Source organism: Egretta garzetta, unplaced genomic scaffold (assembly GCF_000687185.1).
Source record: "Egretta garzetta isolate BGI_Z169 unplaced genomic scaffold, ASM68718v1 scaffold87, whole genome shotgun sequence".
In the NCBI taxonomy this organism is placed as follows: domain Eukaryota; kingdom Metazoa; phylum Chordata; class Aves; order Pelecaniformes; family Ardeidae; genus Egretta; species Egretta garzetta.
The window spans coordinates 2,625,707-2,644,837 of record NW_009260286.1 but is presented as its reverse complement, the minus strand read 5'-3'; the positions used below and the strand labels follow the sequence as shown (position 1 = coordinate 2,644,837).

At 35.6% G+C, this 19,131-nt stretch overlaps 1 protein-coding gene across 1 annotated transcript in view; it reads right to left on the bottom strand.

The window, feature by feature from the left end:
- Positions 1–19,131, bottom strand: part of APOB (apolipoprotein B) — a 36,438-nt gene that overhangs the window by 12,808 nt on the left and 4,499 nt on the right. The window contains 22 exon segments of the mRNA XM_009642526.2: positions 434–810; positions 3,131–3,276; positions 3,545–3,732; positions 3,867–4,042; positions 5,324–5,534; positions 6,149–6,270; positions 6,496–6,772; positions 7,201–7,354; positions 8,514–8,681; positions 9,411–9,602; positions 9,903–10,079; positions 10,626–10,863; positions 11,223–11,434; positions 12,490–12,636; positions 12,759–12,876; positions 13,070–13,297; positions 14,284–14,503; positions 15,266–15,351; positions 15,539–15,663; positions 16,640–16,795; positions 16,980–17,133; positions 18,168–18,333. Coding sequence (XP_009640821.1) covers positions 434–810; positions 3,131–3,276; positions 3,545–3,732; positions 3,867–4,042; positions 5,324–5,534; positions 6,149–6,270; positions 6,496–6,772; positions 7,201–7,354; positions 8,514–8,681; positions 9,411–9,602; positions 9,903–10,079; positions 10,626–10,863; positions 11,223–11,434; positions 12,490–12,636; positions 12,759–12,876; positions 13,070–13,297; positions 14,284–14,503; positions 15,266–15,351; positions 15,539–15,663; positions 16,640–16,795; positions 16,980–17,133; positions 18,168–18,333 — 4,038 coding nt within the window.

Sequence of the window (19,131 nt, the reverse complement as noted above, 5' to 3'; positions counted from 1 at the left end):
AGGATAACTGCAATATAGTTGGACATACATAAATGATTAAAAAATTATATACCTATATATGTAAAATGACAGCGAGAAATAAACTGTAGGCATACCTACACATACACCTGCACACCTGATTGTGAAAACACTTGACTAGTCAGATACAGAAGTGTTTGTAGAAACATGCCTTCAGTTTTGAAGGACTTTTTCTTCAGTAGGGAATATTTAGGAAACTATGGACCTTGAAAGTCTTTATTGAATTAAACTCACTTCACCTTTGGTGCCTGAATAAACAGACTCACATAATTCTTTAAAAACAAAGTGATTTGAGATTATACAACACCTTTCTTTAAATAAGCAATGGGAAAATGAATGTGCTGTACCTGATACATGGAAAATAAAGTAATTAAAATAGTTTTGCTAACATTGCAGTATTAGCACACATTCTTACCTTTCACACTGTAGGAAAGTAGCTCAAAAACTGAATCAGCATTCGTGGTATAAGTAGTTCTTATGCTGGCTGCTTTCTCTGTGGAGCTATTAGCCAAAGTGTATGCTGCTGTCCAGTTGTAATAGTTGCTGTACACATTAGCAGAGACCTCTAAACTGCCAAATAAAGGCACACGAAGGGGATAGGATTCTGGAACAGTAAATGTCGGGATTCTGTACTCCTGAGATGGCACTCTTATTCCCATTGACTCCATTACCAGAGGAGGTGTTTTAACAGTCTGTGGCACCCTTATGTCATGGGATGATCTTCCACCAAATGGCAATGGGATATTAATCACAAAACTGTTCTTATTTAAGTTGTATCTGATCCGGCCTTCACTAGAAAATAAAAGTGACTGTATTAGAAACTGTAAGTCCATGAAGCATATACAGAAATTTCCACAATTCCTACTATTCTCATGATACTGAGCTTACTTACATGCTTATATCAATGATCATCTATTATTATCAGCATTTTTTAAGCACTCATCTATCAGAATTTACTTAAAGCACTTTTGATATCAGTGAATTCTATCAATGTTTTTCCCCCTTATTTCATAATCAGGGAGACTCGTACATCAAATAGTCCAGAAACACATTCTTTCTGTAAGACCTTGCATTAGATTTCAAAGGTTCCTGATTCTGTGTTCAGAGCTCAAGTAACTGTAGCTTGTAGGTGACATTCAAGGGGCTAAATACATAACTGTTATGAATCTTGCATTTGATTTTCTACACTGAGAATCCAAATCTGCTTTATGAACATTAATGGAAAGATGTCTTAGCATGAAAATGATCCTTAAAATGAAGGAATCTGAATGAAAATAGCTGACATAGAGGAAAAAAAATCCTCTGAAAACACTGCTGCACTTGTGCAACGTGGCATGCTGAGTACCAGAAAAAGGTGATTATATTCTTAAAAAAAGTGATGTATTCTTATAGAAATGCATGAAGTCTTATTAGCATTAGAAGTTGTAAGAACCTAACTTATAAAGAATATATCTTACTGATGATAAGCGTTTCAAAAGTTTAATCCAAATATTCAGCATTTACTTTATTCTGAATAAAAATAAATAAAAATCTAACCATTTGACTAGGAGTTAGGACTGGAAACAATGGCTTGTCAGCTGAAGAGTTTGTGGGGAAAAAGTATCATTACAAAAAGGCAAAACAGGAGGAAACTCAGCCTTAATTTGTGCATGAACAATAAGCTGGCAAAGATGCTTTTCTTGTTTCCCTAACTGGTATTGTATCTTACAAAATCTTCTTTTTTACACTTAAAGTTACATGCTAAGATGAAAATTAAGGAAACATTTTTGAAATTTGTTGCTTTACATCAAACGGTTAAAAAAAGTAACATTATAGAACAGTAGAAATTCCTATTACTATTATTATTATTATTATTATTATTATGTGCACTGCTGATAAGAACATAGGAGAAAAAGCAGTATTTTCCTTGCTTATACTTGGTGTAGGAACCCAATGGAAGCAATAGAGATGCGTGTAATTAACATACAGTTTCAAATTACCACAGTGAAAGATAGTACATGGAAAAACAGTGCTGAGAGATAAAAAGCAAGACTGTTGTCCATCTATTTTTGTAATCCAGTCTTACGCTAGCTTCTGTGGTCCTTTACATTTATTTCAGCCATCAATATTTCCCTAGCTCATGGGAAAACTATACAGACACGTTTGTATTTATCACAGTGGTAGCTGTGGCTGTATTCTGAAGGTACCACCAAGCAACAGTGTTCCTTGAATTCTTATGCATAGGCAGAGCAGCAGTGTGATATGAACACTAAACGGTGGGAACAATATGTGCTAGGAACTGTAATGAGAGCAAGTCATGGCAGGTGCATGAGCATTTTAAAGTCTAGATGCACTCTGGCTGACTTACAGTCTGATTTCCTACAAAAAGAAGAAATATACTATTTATCTCCTTTCCAGTTTCTCTTCTTGTTTGCCAAACCCTAATTTTTAGACATTTTTGACATATTGGATGATTTCTATAAAATTTGACAGAAGGATAAAATCCTCAAGGGTAATTACATTCATGAAAGTTCTGTGAAACAATCTATTAGGTGGAAAAGATGGGCCCAAACTAGTGCAAGCATCTAGTCCATGCCACACGGCATGTGTTGTGTCTGAGCAAGTGGAGTCAGACAGGGGAAGAGGTCAGGGTACTATATTGGTGGAGGTCAACCAGTCTGTGTAGGGGAATGAGAAGAACTGTCCAATAGGGTTGCACAGGAAAAAGTAGAGATATTTGGCTTATGGCCAAAGACTGTAGGGATGGTCTGTAGGGATGCAGGACACAAATCTATGGGAAACCTGGCTTCATTAGTTCCGTGGCTTAGAGTAAAGGTTGTTGAATGATGTATTTTTGTTCAGTTAGCATTACTATATAACACAGTATTTCAGGGTATATTCATATACTGCAGGAGTGACTGGTGTAAAGTCAACTCTGTATTAAAGACATGCATCATTTCCTCCATATAATTTCATTTCTCTGATTTTAAAATTCTTTGTTATGATTCCAATTTTATGATAAAGTTTACAGCAATACCACACTTTTATAGAACAAAGTAAAATAAAATAACAAAAATATGAGCAAATACCTATCTTCATTTTCCTGTGAGACTATCCTGATTTCTCTCCTTACCTTTTCAGGAAAAGTTCTTCAGGAATGGTGATAACAGGTAGGTTAATTTTCTGAATGTTCAGTTCCTGCAGTCCACTTAGTTTATCTTGCAGAGTCTGGGCATAGGGGACATCTTTTGATGCCTTTTGCAGCCAAGTGTTCGTTGCCTGCAATGAGGAGACACGTTTTTCAAATTAAGTAACAAGTTTTATGACTTCACAGTAAGTTATCTGAAAGCCATTGTAACTATCCATATACTGAGCTCTCAACATCTCATAAAGAGGCTGGTTCGATCAAAGTTGGAAATACACATCTTATTCAATCATCTGATGAATGCTTTTACATGTAGTTCCCATTTTGGCTTCCATGGGGGAGGCAAGAATTCATCAGGGCTATGTGGTCAAGCAGTAATATCTATTGTAGGTTGAAACATACCACGATAAATTGTGACACAATATGGCGCAGTGTCATATCTGTATGAGCCACTTTCCGATCCAGCAATTCATTGGCATGCTTCTCTAAAGTTTTTGGGTAGTCTGAAAAGTCAACTGGGAAGCCAGAAGACATTTTTTTCACAGCAGCACTGGCACCTGAATTCCACTCTAGCTCAACTTTCTCAGAATCTGAAAATGAGGAATTTAAAAGAAAAGGGTAAAATTAGTAATATTCTTATTCTATTTAGGGATATACTATAAACTAATGTTACAAGAGGTTTAAATTTATAGGTTGTACACGTGGCTCATGTTTTTGCCCCTACCATATCTGAGAAGAACTCTTTTTGAAATTGAGTTTCCGTGAGCTGTTGCATCTGAGGTCATCTGAAGATATCCTTTGGTTGGTGAATAATTAACCAATGCTTCAGTTCTAAGTTCAGTTTGCAGGCGAGGAATAGAAATGGTGCCTCTTAACATTGCCTCTTCCATTCCAGCATATCTGTGAAAGCAAAAAGTAAATGCAAATATAAAACATTTCATTCTACTTTTTTCACTTATGTTTCAGGAGCAACTACAGCATTTAAATATATAGTAAAAGCATAATAGTTATTATAAAAAAATAGATGGCATCAACCTCATAAAATGTTCCAATTCAATGAATGTTTTCAGCTTCTGCTAGTTACTTTGGGAAACCTATGGTAAATTATTATAATGCTACTGTGCAGATACACACAATAATAATTCCGTATTAATTTCATAATACTGAGATGGATGGAAATATGTACCTGTCTTGGTAGGAGTTGTACCTGAACCAAATTCCTGAACCAAATTCTGAACTCCTTACTCAAGCTGAATTCTCTACTAAGGGTACAGATTGTGGCCATGAATCACATAGAAACAAGACAAAATATACTATGCCACTGGGCTTCATTTTCCTTTATTCACATTTATTTTATATCTATATAACTTTGTTGACTTGAGCAAACTTCTAATATTATGTTAGTGCAAATGAAAGGGAACTGAGGTCCCTGACATCTGTCCAAAGCTCCTACTGATATCAGAGGCAATTCTGCATGAACAGCAAAGACAAAGACTCCCTGGGGCACCATCAAGATCACAGAATTCCATGGAAGATTGAGGTTTATTAAAGAATGTGATCAGCTCATTTCACTATGGGCTTGTAAGGCAGACAATTTTAGAAACCCTGGCAGGCTGAACATTTTTGTTAGCTCCCCTGTAGATGTTCCCGGAAATATTCTCATCGTGAAGCGTGGGAATTTTTACAGGAAGCTCTCAGTTATTTTTGGTTTTGTTGCTTATTGAGTGCCATTAGATTTCTTCATGGGGAGATGTAATAACTTTTTTTAGAGCCAAACATATCCACTAAAAGATAATACCTCTCTGAACAAACCTTGCCTTGTTTATATCCTTGGATTATCACACCTGCAATAACACTAGTACAATGTCATTCTTGTAGTCATGTGTGTGCAAACATGGAAGAACTAGCTCAAGGAACTTGTAATACAAATTATATGTATACATATAGTAGGAAAGATCAGTTGGTGTAGTAGATGTATTTATTTGATGTATACATGATGGATTACAAATAAAATACTTCAAAGGTTTTTAAGAGGGTTTGAATGACAAGTTTATATGCCTCTCTCTATAAGCAAGTTCTCCAAAATAGGGTAAAACTTCCCACAATTTTCTACCTTCAATAAAACCTTCACCTATCTTATTCAAAGGTATCTGTAAAAGTGTAAGTGGTTTCCTGAATTACCTTATCTGGCCAGTAAGAGTAACTTCAGAAATCTTCTTGTTGTTAAAGTCTAAGACAAAGGTATACGCTTTCTTCGAAGGAACAGATTCATCAATAATTCTGAAGTTTGTACCAAAGTCAACATCAACATCTGGAATGTGGACATCACTGGTCAAAATCCTTCTGTCTCTGTTGTACCTGAAGGTCAGTGTGGCCTCATGCTGCTTTACACCTGGAAAATATAATGTCCTTTGGTTATTTGCAACTATGGAATCTGTTTGGACTTTTCTTAAAAGGAAAATAAAAAAGGATCAACGGGAAATTATATCACCCTGAAGATCTAATGCAACCTTTGATGAGTCTGAATCAGAAACTGGGTCATCTTTTTTCTCCTCATCTTCTAAACACACCATGGGCTGAGCCACTAATCCTGTCACTACTTTTGTTATGTAAACTTGCCATCCCACAGATTGTCCCTTTGAAAAATTTGCTGTATATGCAGTTCTTCTCAATTTGTATGCTTTACTTCCATATTTCATAAGAAATGGTATTTTTCTCTTGCATTAACTTCACCTCTTCCTTGCTTCCATTCACCAACATGACACTTCCATTTAAATCATGGGGAAGCATTTTTGGGGTACAAAATCAGCCTCTGATCATGCAAATTTTGAACTGGGATTGCATACATGAGATGAAATGCAAGTTAAAATGTTGGCCTGTTTGGGTGTGAAAATGGTATTTTATACTGTAAAGATTTCTATTATGATTTATTCATACAAATATTTTTCCCATTAAATGACACAGTTCAAAAATTAGCTAACCCCTATTGCTTTTTTGGACTCTTACCTTCTGCCTGGACAGCAAACTTTAAGGTGTCTATCAGGTCATCTCCCTCTCTCTGCAGGTCATAGTTTGCACTTGCAGAGTATTCCTTCACTTCACCTGTGGACACTAGTTCAACTTCAAATCTAAATAAGGAGTAAAAAAATGTCTTGTAAATAACTATTTTGTCCATGACCACAAACAGAAGAATTCATATAGTCCTCAAAAGCTCTCCTTCTGTGCTGCTCCTGCTAGTCTGTTTTTAAAGATTTTTAAAGGTAAGCTTTATGTGAGAAGGTGCTATAGATACTAAGCCCTAAGAGGGCAGGTTAGTTAACACAAAATAAACATTTAAAGCTGCTATGACTTACCTGGATTCTCCAGTCAAGGGATAATATGGAGCTGCCTCTGTGGCACTGGCATTGGAGTACAATAATTTGGTGCAGAAATTTAGACCAGCAATGAAAGGCTTGCAAGAAGTCCAGGTTTCTCGATTCTCAATCAGAGGTGGAATTTCTTCAGTTTTTGCTGGAGACACCAAATGTAGCGTATTGCTGGAACAGAAAAGTGAGCCATTTATTCCCAACATTATTGTTTTCTGAAGAAAAATCACTTATTAAGGTAGGGGCTTAGTGAAAAACATTTGGTGGTTAAATGATCAAGTGTTTATTATTATAATTATTGATAATTATAATTATGTGTATTGAGCCATTTGTTCTCTCTAAAATTAATGCAAGTAGTTCATTTAAATTCAGTCTAAAACCAGACATTGCTATTATAATAATTTTGTGTGAAAGAAACAAAACAATAGAAATTGTAAGAGTCTTGTTGAAAATTTCAGAAAACAGTGACAAATTAAAGAATGTGTAAGCCATGACTTGCAGTCGCCACTTATCTGGGCTATTTGCTTATCTTACAAAAGAAGTTATCCTGGTTTTACAATGTCTGGGATTTTTCTGGACAAAAAATTTCTCCATGCCTGCCCTAGCCTCTCAATTCCATTACAACAAAAACCAAGAAGAGAAGGGAAGAACATAGCTTTCCAAGTTCTCATTCAGTTCTTGTTACCTGATACTTAGCTTTCATACTAACATGTGCTTCAATTCCAGACTCATGGAATATATTAGAATTCATCTCCACACCACTTCTAGCAAATTCAGGCATGTTTATTCCTAAGTGTGTCACAAACTCAATTGCTACTGAAGGTTTAGCAATGAGTTCTGCTTGCATCTGTTTAATAAAAACAAAATGGTGTATTTATTTGCCCAATAGACTTCTTGTTTTATAAAATATTATTGATAATCTAGAGGTGAGTTCTATATAATTGATTTTGTTATTCAGAAAATTTGATTTCCAAGTCACATAAGTAGAGGACCACATAAGTGGTAACTGTAAGGTAACAAATAGAGCAAGATGATAACACCATGAACCTTACCTACTTTAATGTAAAATTACTCATGCTTCAGAAAGATTTTGTACATGGAACTACTTGCATGTATTGTTAAACCTGAAGACAAGAGCCAGTTTTCCATTGTAAAAAAAATAAAACAGCAATTTTAAAAAAAAGTGAGCAAACTGACAAAATGAAACGGATCCAAGATTTGGATTTCTCTAAACCAGCTTATTTTCAAGCTTTTTGTTTGGCCATTACAGGAAGAGGGGACAGAATGCAAAATTCTAGAAAAGATTTAAAGGTAACAAAAAGGCAACCAGTACTAAATTTGAGGACATTTTTTTAATTTTGACTTAAACCATGTATATGGTGGAAATTAACAGTTTAGGTGAACTGAAACTATTGAGAAATTTATATAAAATATTGACTAAATGAGAACAAAATAGTTATTAAAATTGTAAAAAAAGAATGGAAATATTTATTTTTTTTATTTTAAATGGATAATTAATTTTGTGTCACATTCTCTTTAATTGTTACAATTTTTAAATGTTTCCTTTCAAATGAAAAAATGTTCAATTCAATTTTCAATATTTCTTTAACTGAAAATGAAAATTTTGCCTTGGAATTGGGCACATCAAAATTTTCTATTAACTGTTCGGTTTGAACAGCAAATTCACATGATGTAGCTTTTGTCCTATTCTCATTTGAGAGCAAGGAAAGAGAAATAAACAGAGATTAAAATGATTACTTTTGAAAGGGTGATTAAGATACTTTTAATTCATAAATTTTACTATGTCTCACACAATTATATGTATTACTTCTTACTTTAATGTAAATCTCATCCACAAATTAACTGGAGACCTTTAATATGCAAGTTGTTTTCATTTGAAGAGTATTTTGTAGTCTTTAAAATTCTTCTGGTGTTACAGTTTTATCCCTAAATGAGAGTGTAGATTATTTGGAGGAGACCAAATATAGACAGCTGTTGAGACTTACGCTTTTTTGATGAAGCTTCACAGCTACTTTGGCCCCGGGTGTTGCTATTCCAGACAAGGCAAACTTCAGTTGTAAACCTGCTCCAGTTGGGAGCTCAAACTCATTGTCCATGAACATGTAGTGGACAAATAAATCTCTGTCAATGCCTTTTGAGATGGCTTGTGCAATCTGTGAAGCAAACAAGGAAATGGACATGAACAAATCTACAGTTTGGAATATGCACATTTAAAAATTGTTAATGGAGTGATTGTAACTGTATAATCCAAAGGTTAATTTTCTAGATTCCTTGCTTCAAAAAATGTACTAAAGACTGTCAAAATCCCAGCTTTAAACAAATACTAGATATTATCACCTGCCTTGATACACACAGATCATCTACTTGACATACACATACAAAGGTGAATTGGTTTATATAACATGTAACATTCTGGCTTCTCCAAAGTCAATGGGGAAGTGGTTTTTTACTTCAGTGAATAAAGGGTCTTACCAAATACTCCTAAACTGTACATCTTTATGTCTTTTTAATATGACAAGTTATTGCTTAATATTAATATACATTTTCATAATTAGAAATTTAGTAGTATAACATAATGGTCAACACTAAGATTTTGGGCATTGTTCCAGTAGATATCTCAATCATACAATAAGATCTGAACCTTCCCTTTTTCATTCCTCACACCCATCTTCCAGGAGGACTCCACCTGGTTATTGAGGAGTCTTCATGGGTTTCTCAGAGTCCTTCAACTAAACCTGGATATTTTACTTTAAATAATTTTATTTTCATGCTGCTATCAAATATCCATTCTTTACATAAAAGATAAACACAACCTAAATCTTAAAAAAATCTTCTAGAAAAAAACCAAATTAATAGTATATGTTGGTGCATCAGAAACTTACCATTTCGGGAATAGTCTGAAGAGTTTTAACACTCTTTAAAATCATGCTTCCCAGCAATTTGAAATCATTCAGTTTCATGTATCCAAGTTCTTCTCCCAGGATTCTCAGATATGCTCTTCCTTCAGGAGCTTCCTTGTTGCCCAATTGTTTTATCAGCTTTTCAAGGTTAAGCATTATTCCTTTCATGACATCCTGAAAATTCAGTTAGAAAGTAGTAAAACAGATTTATGAGAAATCTGTAAGATCATATATCTAGAACAGTTACTTAGTGAATGTCAGCTAATCTGCACATGCATTTCTTATAGATTTGTCTCCAGACAAAGGCCCCTCCCACATACAATTAAGAAAAAAACATTGTTAAAGAGCATTAAGGATTTCTATTTTAGCTTACTAGAAGAGGAGAAGGCTCATATACAGTAAAGAGGGAAGTGCTCTAATTACTGTGTAAAGATAAGAAAGCTGTGCCACACAGAGAATGTTTTCAAGCTGTACCTGATCCTGCTTGCCATCGTGGGAGTAACCAAAGTAGTCAAAAAGTGCTTTGGAAACCTGCTCTGGCACTCTGCCTTCAACCCAGTACAAGGCCTTGCTTGCAGCATCTGGAAAAAATCCCTTGTCTCCAAACAAAGCTTCCAGTGTTGGTTCAAACCCCTTTCCATCCAAGCCAAGCTGTAATGAACAGGACAATGCAATAACTGAGACAGTTTCCCCACTTGTTTGGAGCTTTACAACAAACAGACTTTCTGGGGAACAAATAATGCATTTAAAGTGTATCCTACAAGTCTATGATTTGTAAGGGAAGATATGGAATACAGGTCTTACAATCAATTTTATCTCTTTGGTAAGGTCCAACAAAAAACCTACACATAGGCTGTATCTCACTTAAAATCTACTAGGAGTACTTCAGTGTGCCAGTAATGATTCATTAGCATGAAGTCAATTTGTTACAGATGGGTTCATTTTCCCCTAGCTGAGGCGTTTAATAATTCCAACAGGGTCGTCCATCCAGTTAGTGGCAAGTGACATCACATAACGGATGGCTTGCTCTAAAGCCCATTGAGATCAAATGAAAGTCCCCTTGTAAGCATAGTGATCTTTAGACTTCTCCCAAAGCTTGTAAAAACAATACATTATTCAGAGAAAGTTGTTATAAGAAAACAGAAATGAGAAAGAAAACAGCTGAATCCTAGCAAAAGGGTTTGGTAATTGTTATACCTCGAAGATATCGCTTGGGCCAAATCCATACACATCCAGGGTGGTTTTTAGCATAGTCTCTTTAGGAACATAGCTGTTTGGATCAAATACCACATTTCCTTCTACTTTGGCAGAGATGGGATCAACTCCAGGTACAGAAACTCTTTTGGAAATCTGATAATTTTGTGAGAATTTTCTGAAATCTTTGGCTGTTGGAACCTGGTTTCCTTTAAGAGCTTCTTCAACTCGGCTTTTTAGACTAGGAAAGAGAATAGCAATACAATTGCGATTAGTATAAATTCCAAAAACTCATTTAGTCTTAGTTGAGGGATTTCTTGTGTCACTTGCAGACATTCATACAACTGAGGTGATTGCAAATGGCTAGCTCTCTTGCGCATTTTAACAGTAAAAACAAGACTTAAGGCAAAGACTGTAAGCTGGCACTGCTCTGACAAAGCGATAGATTTGCTCAGTGGATGTGCTTGTTCAAACAAAGAAAACAAACAAGCAAACAAAAAAAAACCAAGCAAAAAATGCACTGCTAAATTACTACCACTGCCATTATGGCCAGAACTTTGTTATTCCTAGGAGACCAGAATATAATTAAATTTTACTTACTCTTCAATGCCTACTTCTTCAGAGTCCAGGATGTTGGCAATGTGTGAGGCAACAAAGCTTTTCACTTGCTCATTCTTCTCCTTTGTGAGGACTCTCAAAATCTTTGCAAGGTCACTTGGGGAAGGATTTTTCATCAGTATGAGATAGGCTGCTAGACGTTTCTCTGTAGGTGCATCCCCTTCTTGGAATGCTTTCAGAAGGGCCGAACGGTCCTATATAAATAGAGAAAGGTTTGCACTGATGAGCAGGCAGGTAGATGATACTGCTAAACTCTTTTGGGAATAGACAGGATGAAGTAAGTTCCAGGATGTAATTTATTCAGGATCGCATAACTATTTCTATACCATATTTCTATAACTGACCAAAAATGTTTCATTGAAGCTATTTTGATAAAGTTTCTTTTGATAGAATATGCAATAGAAATTATGGTTTTATTAAAACTGATTTTCTTATCCTACATCTGGCAGGTTACTTTTTTCTTTAGAATACTTAGTGTTGATTTTTGGGAATCAGCAGTGTTCTGGTCTGCAGACAAAGCCTCAAGTTTTGGAAAAAAGATCATTCAGTTTAGGAAAAGAAGGTGATAAAAGTCTTCTGCTGCAGCAAAATCAAAAAGATAGCTTGAAAATAAATAATAATTAAAAAATTAAATGCTTTAAATTAAGCTGAATTTCAGCACGTGAGCTCCAGGTGTTTCCAGGCTCCCAGACTCATTAAGCTTTGTCTGGAAACAAGTACATGTCTCTTAGAGTAGAAACTTGTTGATATTGAAACTATTTCACTATACTAAGCTGAAGTGCTCTGTATAATGTCACCCGTTCTGTAAAGTAAGCATAAATCTAACCAGTACTATTAATAACAACGACAACAAAATGCCAGTATACAATAGGAATCTGATTTTTTTTTTAGTTAAATCCATTTAAATCTGGACTAATTCATTAGTTATACCCACCTTTAAATAAGTAGAACTCCATTTAAGACACTCTAACAGGGACAGATCCAAATTTCCCATTTAAACTGACACTATCTATACAAAGCAACTGCATCTCAAAGGAGCAACACCTACTAAGTCAGAAGTTTGCAGAACTTCTCAGATATGTTTATGGAAACTAAACTAACCAAAGGAGTTCTAAAAAAAGCTGGAGACAGCTAAAAGGAGATAGGAAAACTATGAAATAATGGGAATGTTTCTGTATATTCAAGAACTTCTGTGAACAGTCAAGGTGAACTGAAGATGATTTATGCTTGTTCTTGTGACCCAATTTACCTCTTCAGTAACAGTCATTTTCCTGAATGCCTGGATGGCTGCTTTCTGAACTGAAAGTGATGCAGCTTCATTTCTCATACATGTCTTAAGAAAAGATTTCAGGTTGGGTTTAGCTTTCTCCATTACTGCACCCATGTTTCCAATAGCCTGTCAACGGTGAAAACACAGAAAGATGATAAACATTTTTGCTCCACCAAGACAAATAGAGTAATATACGCACTACAATTTAAAATAATAGCCTGCACAAGGAAAGAAGGAAATAAAAATACCCGAAGTGTGAGGTATGTGAGTTCATCTTCCCCAGAACAATCAGTGCCAAGCAGTGATACCATGAAGTCTGCAACATCTGTTATTTCATCTGTCACAATCATCTTCTCATTGAAGAACCTAAAGAAATAGAGCAACAGATTAGAAACAAAAGGAGAAAATACGAAATGTCTATTTATTTTTTATTGCCAAAGAGCAAATTCATGAGAATAACAAAAAAATCCTCAAAAAGTGACCATTCTTAGGGTTTAGTCTGAGCATTGTAATGTTTTCTTGAGATTATTTTCTACAGTTATGTGCTATCATTACTTACTTAGTAACAGAATGACTCAAGGCATAAAAAGAAGCTCTACTTGGCTGATACTGGGCCATGTCAAGAATTTCCCGTATTCTTTTCGGAGTTGGAGAAGGCAATAGTCCCAGGGTATATGTGACCAGGTCTACCACAAGTGGATTCACGTTTCCAGTTCTCAGTATTTGAAGGACTGCACCATAGCACTCTGGAGTCCCGCACTGAGTCAGGGCCTGAACTGTGATGGCACTGAAAGGAAAAGAGAAGACTTTGATTAATCAATTCTCTGTTTGCAGTTGCCACTGCATGTTGCATGTTTGAAATAAACATTGGACAAGTTTATTAAGTTTTTTTTAGATAAATGAGAATACTTACGCATGACTGGGAAGCAAATCACACAATTGCTTATAAAAAAGAAGTTTCTTAGTTTCACAAGTTATACTAATAACATGATTAGCTACAAACAAAAAAGTATTAACAATGCTATAATTACACAGACATATCTTTTTTTTTTTCTCCACAACAGACTTTCCCACAACTTTAAAGTATTATAATATAATATATTGGACCAGATTGAGGCTCTAGTCCCTCTAAAGTCTGAGCACATAAAGTATGTGTAAATTGAGTCAAGTCCAGCTAGGACAGAAGAGTAAGGGTGAGGAGTGGAGAGCAGGGTCAAATCAAAGATCAAAGAATTGTGCCCTTCCACATCTCCAAAAACCTCACTTTCAAAACTGTGTTCTTTGCTACAAGTCAGACTAGGGAGTTTGGAATTACAGTCATTGCCCTTGAGAAAAACTGCACGAAAGATAATATAACCGCAGGGTTGCATCTGGCATACACACTTTGGATGGTGTTAGGGAGAAAACCCCTGTACTGGGCTGTGTTATACTCTAATTTATAGTTCAGCTTCTCTGATAAGTTTGGAAGATTTGATGGGGGAATGATCAAAACAGTATTAGTTCTGCATAAGAGGCTAGAACTTTTGGATGTGTTTGAATTCTTATACTGTTCTCATATATTTAATGTTCAAGTTCCAATTAACAACTGAGCATTTATGATGGAAAAATGTGAAATCCACAGGTTTTACTCTCTCTTCCTTCTCTCTCCAGATAATTCTGAAGATCTAATTAACCTCTAATTTAAAACAATTTACAGCAAATCATCAACTTTTGAACGGATTTGCTATGGCATTGACATATGGTGTACTCGCACAATGAACTGTTGCAACATACCTTGAAGTTTCCATCATCTTTGGTATAAGAGAGCCAAGAGTGGTGCTATGTAAACTTCTGAGTCCAGAAACAAATCTGTAAAAGAGTCTTGCTCTCTGCTGGTTCTGCTGGGAAGCTGTAAGTTTCTGCAGTTCTTGAAGGATTTTCAGAACAGCATCCCCCTGCCTGGGAAATTTGGCATCTGTACTTTCCAGTGCAAGTCCCTTCTCTTCTAGTTCATCTAGGAATTAAAAAAAATCGCATTCTTTATGTCTTGATCAAGGAGCTATGTTCATTTTTATCTTCTGTCATACATTCAGTATAGACATAAACTCTGTAGATTATTTTATGTGATAACCGTTGAAGTTTAACAGCTGAACAGTTTCTAAAAATAATGGTATGGAATTTAAATGTAATTCTCCCAAAAGTTGAATAATACCTATATGCATAAATTCTTTTAAATTTTCATGAAGGTGATTCCTTAATACCTTTTATATTAGCATAGTTTGCTTTTTCAACTTTTAATAAATATATCTTAGGAGAAATACGTTATGACTAGGAATACCAACTGCATGTCAAAAAAGTGTACTTCAGAACCAAATATAAAGTAATCATGGACTGTTTACATTTGGCAGCTGAAGCTAAAAGTTGCATAAGAAATTATGGTTAGCTAAAAAGTTTTCATTAAACTAATTTACAATAAGATTAAAATTACTTTCCAAGCAAATTATATTTTTTAATTATAAAGAGTAATTTCAAAATTAAAATGAAAATACAAAGATTATTTAAAATTACAGTGGTTTTAAACTTTTCAGGTTTTCCCATTTTATACCCCAACCTTTTCCTGACTAAACTGATCAAATTTCATTAAAAATGATTAATTGTTTTGGTCCCCTCAATTGCATCTTTAACTAATTCACTGTTCAAAAAAAAAAGGTCCCTGTATTTAACCGGTACTTATATTTTGACCCTGTACAAGTAATATTGAGAATTGCAGCTATACCTCCATCGAAATGTCTGTTATTGATCTTTGGGGTATCTTCAAGCTTCAGTGTCTGGTTGACCTCCGTCATCACACCGTAGCGATTTCTAGCAAACAAAGAAAAATTCAGTTCTTTAGTTGGTTCTAAGCACCCTTGAGGGGTCTTGTTATGCTTCCTGCCTTCTTGAGAACAAAATGCATATTTGGGGATGAAGTCAGGGCAGAATGTGATACATCACCATTTAAAATGAATATTTGTAAATAAAGGGTAATGACAAATAGTGAGCAACCTACTTGTATGAGGAAGGCAGGAACAGGTGTTTTTCACTGCAGACAGCGTCTCTTATATGCCTTTTCTTTGCATCAATATTGTAATGACAGAATTGAGTGCTCCTTAGAAGGGTAGATAATGGGATGTTCTGTACAATAAATAGTTTGGCAGTTATTTTACTGAATAGTACAGGAAACAAACATAGTTTTAAAGGCTTCCACAGTTTTACTGTAATATTAACAGTTACAGCATATTGGAAACAAAGTTGCATAACTGGAATCATTCTCACACAAAGACAAAATTGTGCCAGTATCAATCTTTAGTCTTAAGTCTCTTCACAGGCAAAAATCCCACTGAAATTGTCCCTCAGGCCTCAGTGAGGTGTTTGGCTTAGTAGTTACTTCATGACTGCTCCCCTGCTGCCTGTAACAAAGGACTCCTTCATAGAAACCAGTCTATAATTTTTACAGTGGTTCAGGCCCCTTGTAACAGCTGATGTTCTTTTTAATTTCACTCTTATTATACAAATTTTAAAGACTTCTACAACAAGCTGTACAAGTGGCAGAAATTATAAATTATATGAAATCCTAATTATTTCTTTTTGAGGGAAAACACTCAAAAGCACAGATGTCATAATACCAGGAAAAATCTGCCAATATTCCTGCAAGCAAATGCATTTCATCATGCCTGAACAGCATGTCAAACCATTTACTTGGGGGCATTTAGAGCCCTGTCCTCCTGCACATCATATACACATCAGGGTCTGTGTGGACTACATGTTTTACATGAAATTAGAATGCTAAAAATTTTGATCCAAAACCTTAAAAATTTGGATATGATCTAATAGGTTATCATGTAATCAATAGTAATAACTCCATCTATGAAAAGTTCTCATTTAAAAAATAATGCGAAGAACATGGAAGAAGGTAATTACACTCCTTCTCTTCATCTATTTTTCTCTATTGACTGCCAACAAAAACAGTCTGATTTAATGCAAGGGTGCAGAAAACCTATTTAAGCTTTTAGACGATAAATACAAAATTTAGTTGCTGTAGTAGTTGTTTATCATTTTAAGTGATGTAGTGAAGAATATTATATCATATAATTTTTAATTGTATACTTACTAGTCCCTTTACAATGGCAATAGGGCTGACATAATCTCTGATGGGACTGAAGCTGTCACAGGCTTTGAGGTCCCTGTTAATTGAAATATCTTCTGCAACATTTCCTTTTCTAGATTTGAATTCAACTTCACTGTCACACTTTCCATAGACAGTATCCTGGAAAGAAGAAAGAAATCAGTGTCTCTGTTCATGCTGTCAGGCATTTTCTGTTCTAGCTGAAAGGCACCCTTTCTCATCTGAATTTCCAGGTCTTTTGAAAATTATGTTTGGGAGTAACTCTACTAGGTGAGGTTTCTTCCATTTGTTAAGGAAATAAAGTGAATCCTTTCAAAACACCTACCATTGAAATTGTTTTTACGTTTTCTACTGTTTCTGTTGGCACAAGTAGAGCTGAGATGATCCCCCTCTTGAGATTCAGTACATTCAGAGGTTCATCTTTCTCTGGGTACAGCTTGACTTTTGTTCCATCCTGAATGCTGAATTTTAGCTCATGCCTGACCAAAAAAACCCCAACATTAGTACAAAATCATGTTAAAGCCGCCCAGTGAAGAACATGTTATCAATAAACTGCTAGGCTATAGCTAAAGCATCATGTTTCTCTTGGTCTATCATTATTTACTACTCACTGTTGTTACTATTAGAGAGTATTACTATTAAAGCAGCAAATTTCTAATCGAGGACATTCTGGTATCACCAGACTACGTCATCTAAGGACAAGCAAATATCAAGAGCAATGGCTGGAAGTTGGAATTGCACAAATTCAGAGAGGAGATAAGTAAATTTTTAGAATGAGGTAATTATTAACTACTGTAATAGGCTACAAAATGATGGGAAGGATTCTCTACTAGTTGCAGTCTTTAAATAAAACCTTGATTGTTTCCTGAAAAACATATTTTTACACTGTGTCAAGCTGTTTTGAGATCTATGGCTTGTGCAACTAGATGGAGTGGATACTGAGGCATTGAAACAAGCATGAAGGTGCATGAGTAAAACATGCACTGATAAGCATTCGAGACTAGTTGGGCTGAGGGAATAGTAGCAGTAAGTTACGAAAGCAGATAAGTAAGGAAAAGATAAGTTGCATAAGTCATTAAAGATCGTGATAGGAAATCTGGACTTCAGTCTCAAATGCCTTTCTATTGCAGAGTCTTTGTACCATGTCAGCAAAGGAAAATTATCTTAAAATGGCTGCACACAGCCATTTGAGAATTTGCTTACAAGAGGGAACTTGCAATAATCTTTTACGTGACTACCCAACCGTTTCTTGATGTAGATGATATAAATGACAAAAACATCCTAGGTGAAAATTCTGGATGGAAAAAACCCTTCCCTACTAGCAATTGAGAATTGTGCCAAGTTATCCCTAAATTACATCAGGGAGAGTTTTGCTGTGGAATCAGCTTATAAATCTACCATGTTATCATGAAATGTGTTCTATGCCTGAAAAAACACAGTCTGGGTGGACTGTAACATTGCAGCCTGCTCCATGTTAAGCCTACAAGTATTGATTATAATTGATATTGCTTACTTGGACATGGCATTTGCAAAGTCCTCAGAATTCTTTGACTTCTTCAGCATGGCCCTTCCCTCAGTGTCAACACCAAATGTCTCCCTCAGGGAGCAATGCATTGTCCTCAGGATGAAGTGGCACAGCTGTGGTACCTCCAGTTCAACCTGAAAACACAAATATGATGTGTTTATCCTTTTTTCACTATCATGTTTCCAGGATCATCCAGTTACAGTTTTGAAAACATGGTATTCCTTAGGTTTTGCAAAGGGTCAGAATCACCCTGCTAGCAGCTGTTGGGAAAGATTCCAAAGTAATCTAAATAGTTTAAGGTAACTTGAGGGAGAAGACATGAAAGCAGGTATTTGCATGGCTAATGGCATGGATTATACTATATACACAGTAAACAAGCAACTTAGGTTCTGAAAATTTATAGTACTAGGAGAACTGTATGAAAACTTGAGTCATTACACTGATCAATGTTTAGAATCTGTCAGAACAGCGTGTGATAACTAAAAAACATTTTACCCCAGTTACTCCATTTCAGAAAAAAAAAAAAACCAAAACCAAAAACAAAACGATGGGAAAGTTTTGGGCAAGATGGACAAGGGACATTGGGTAGTTTAATGGCCTATGGGACCTTTTACTCCTACAGCCCTGATCCTGGCTTGACTGGGTCAACAGGCTATCAAGTGGTTTTCATGGCATCAACGAGCTGTTTTAGTTCAACTTCTGGAATTGTTTGATGGACATTGGTAAACTCAGCCTGGGAGCTAAGCAAAACTGAACTACCCCCTCTCTTGTGTAAAAGTACAGCCAGATCAGGATTGAAATGCACTGGCATAGTGGTATGAAGGATTTCTGCCATCGTCAGTGCCTTCCATCTAGGACAGGGAGGGCTTAGTCTTCAGGATTCTCAACATGTGCCTTTCAAAAGAATGGTGGTGTTTGGAAAAACATTGAAGGATGCTCCCCAGCTGCCAGC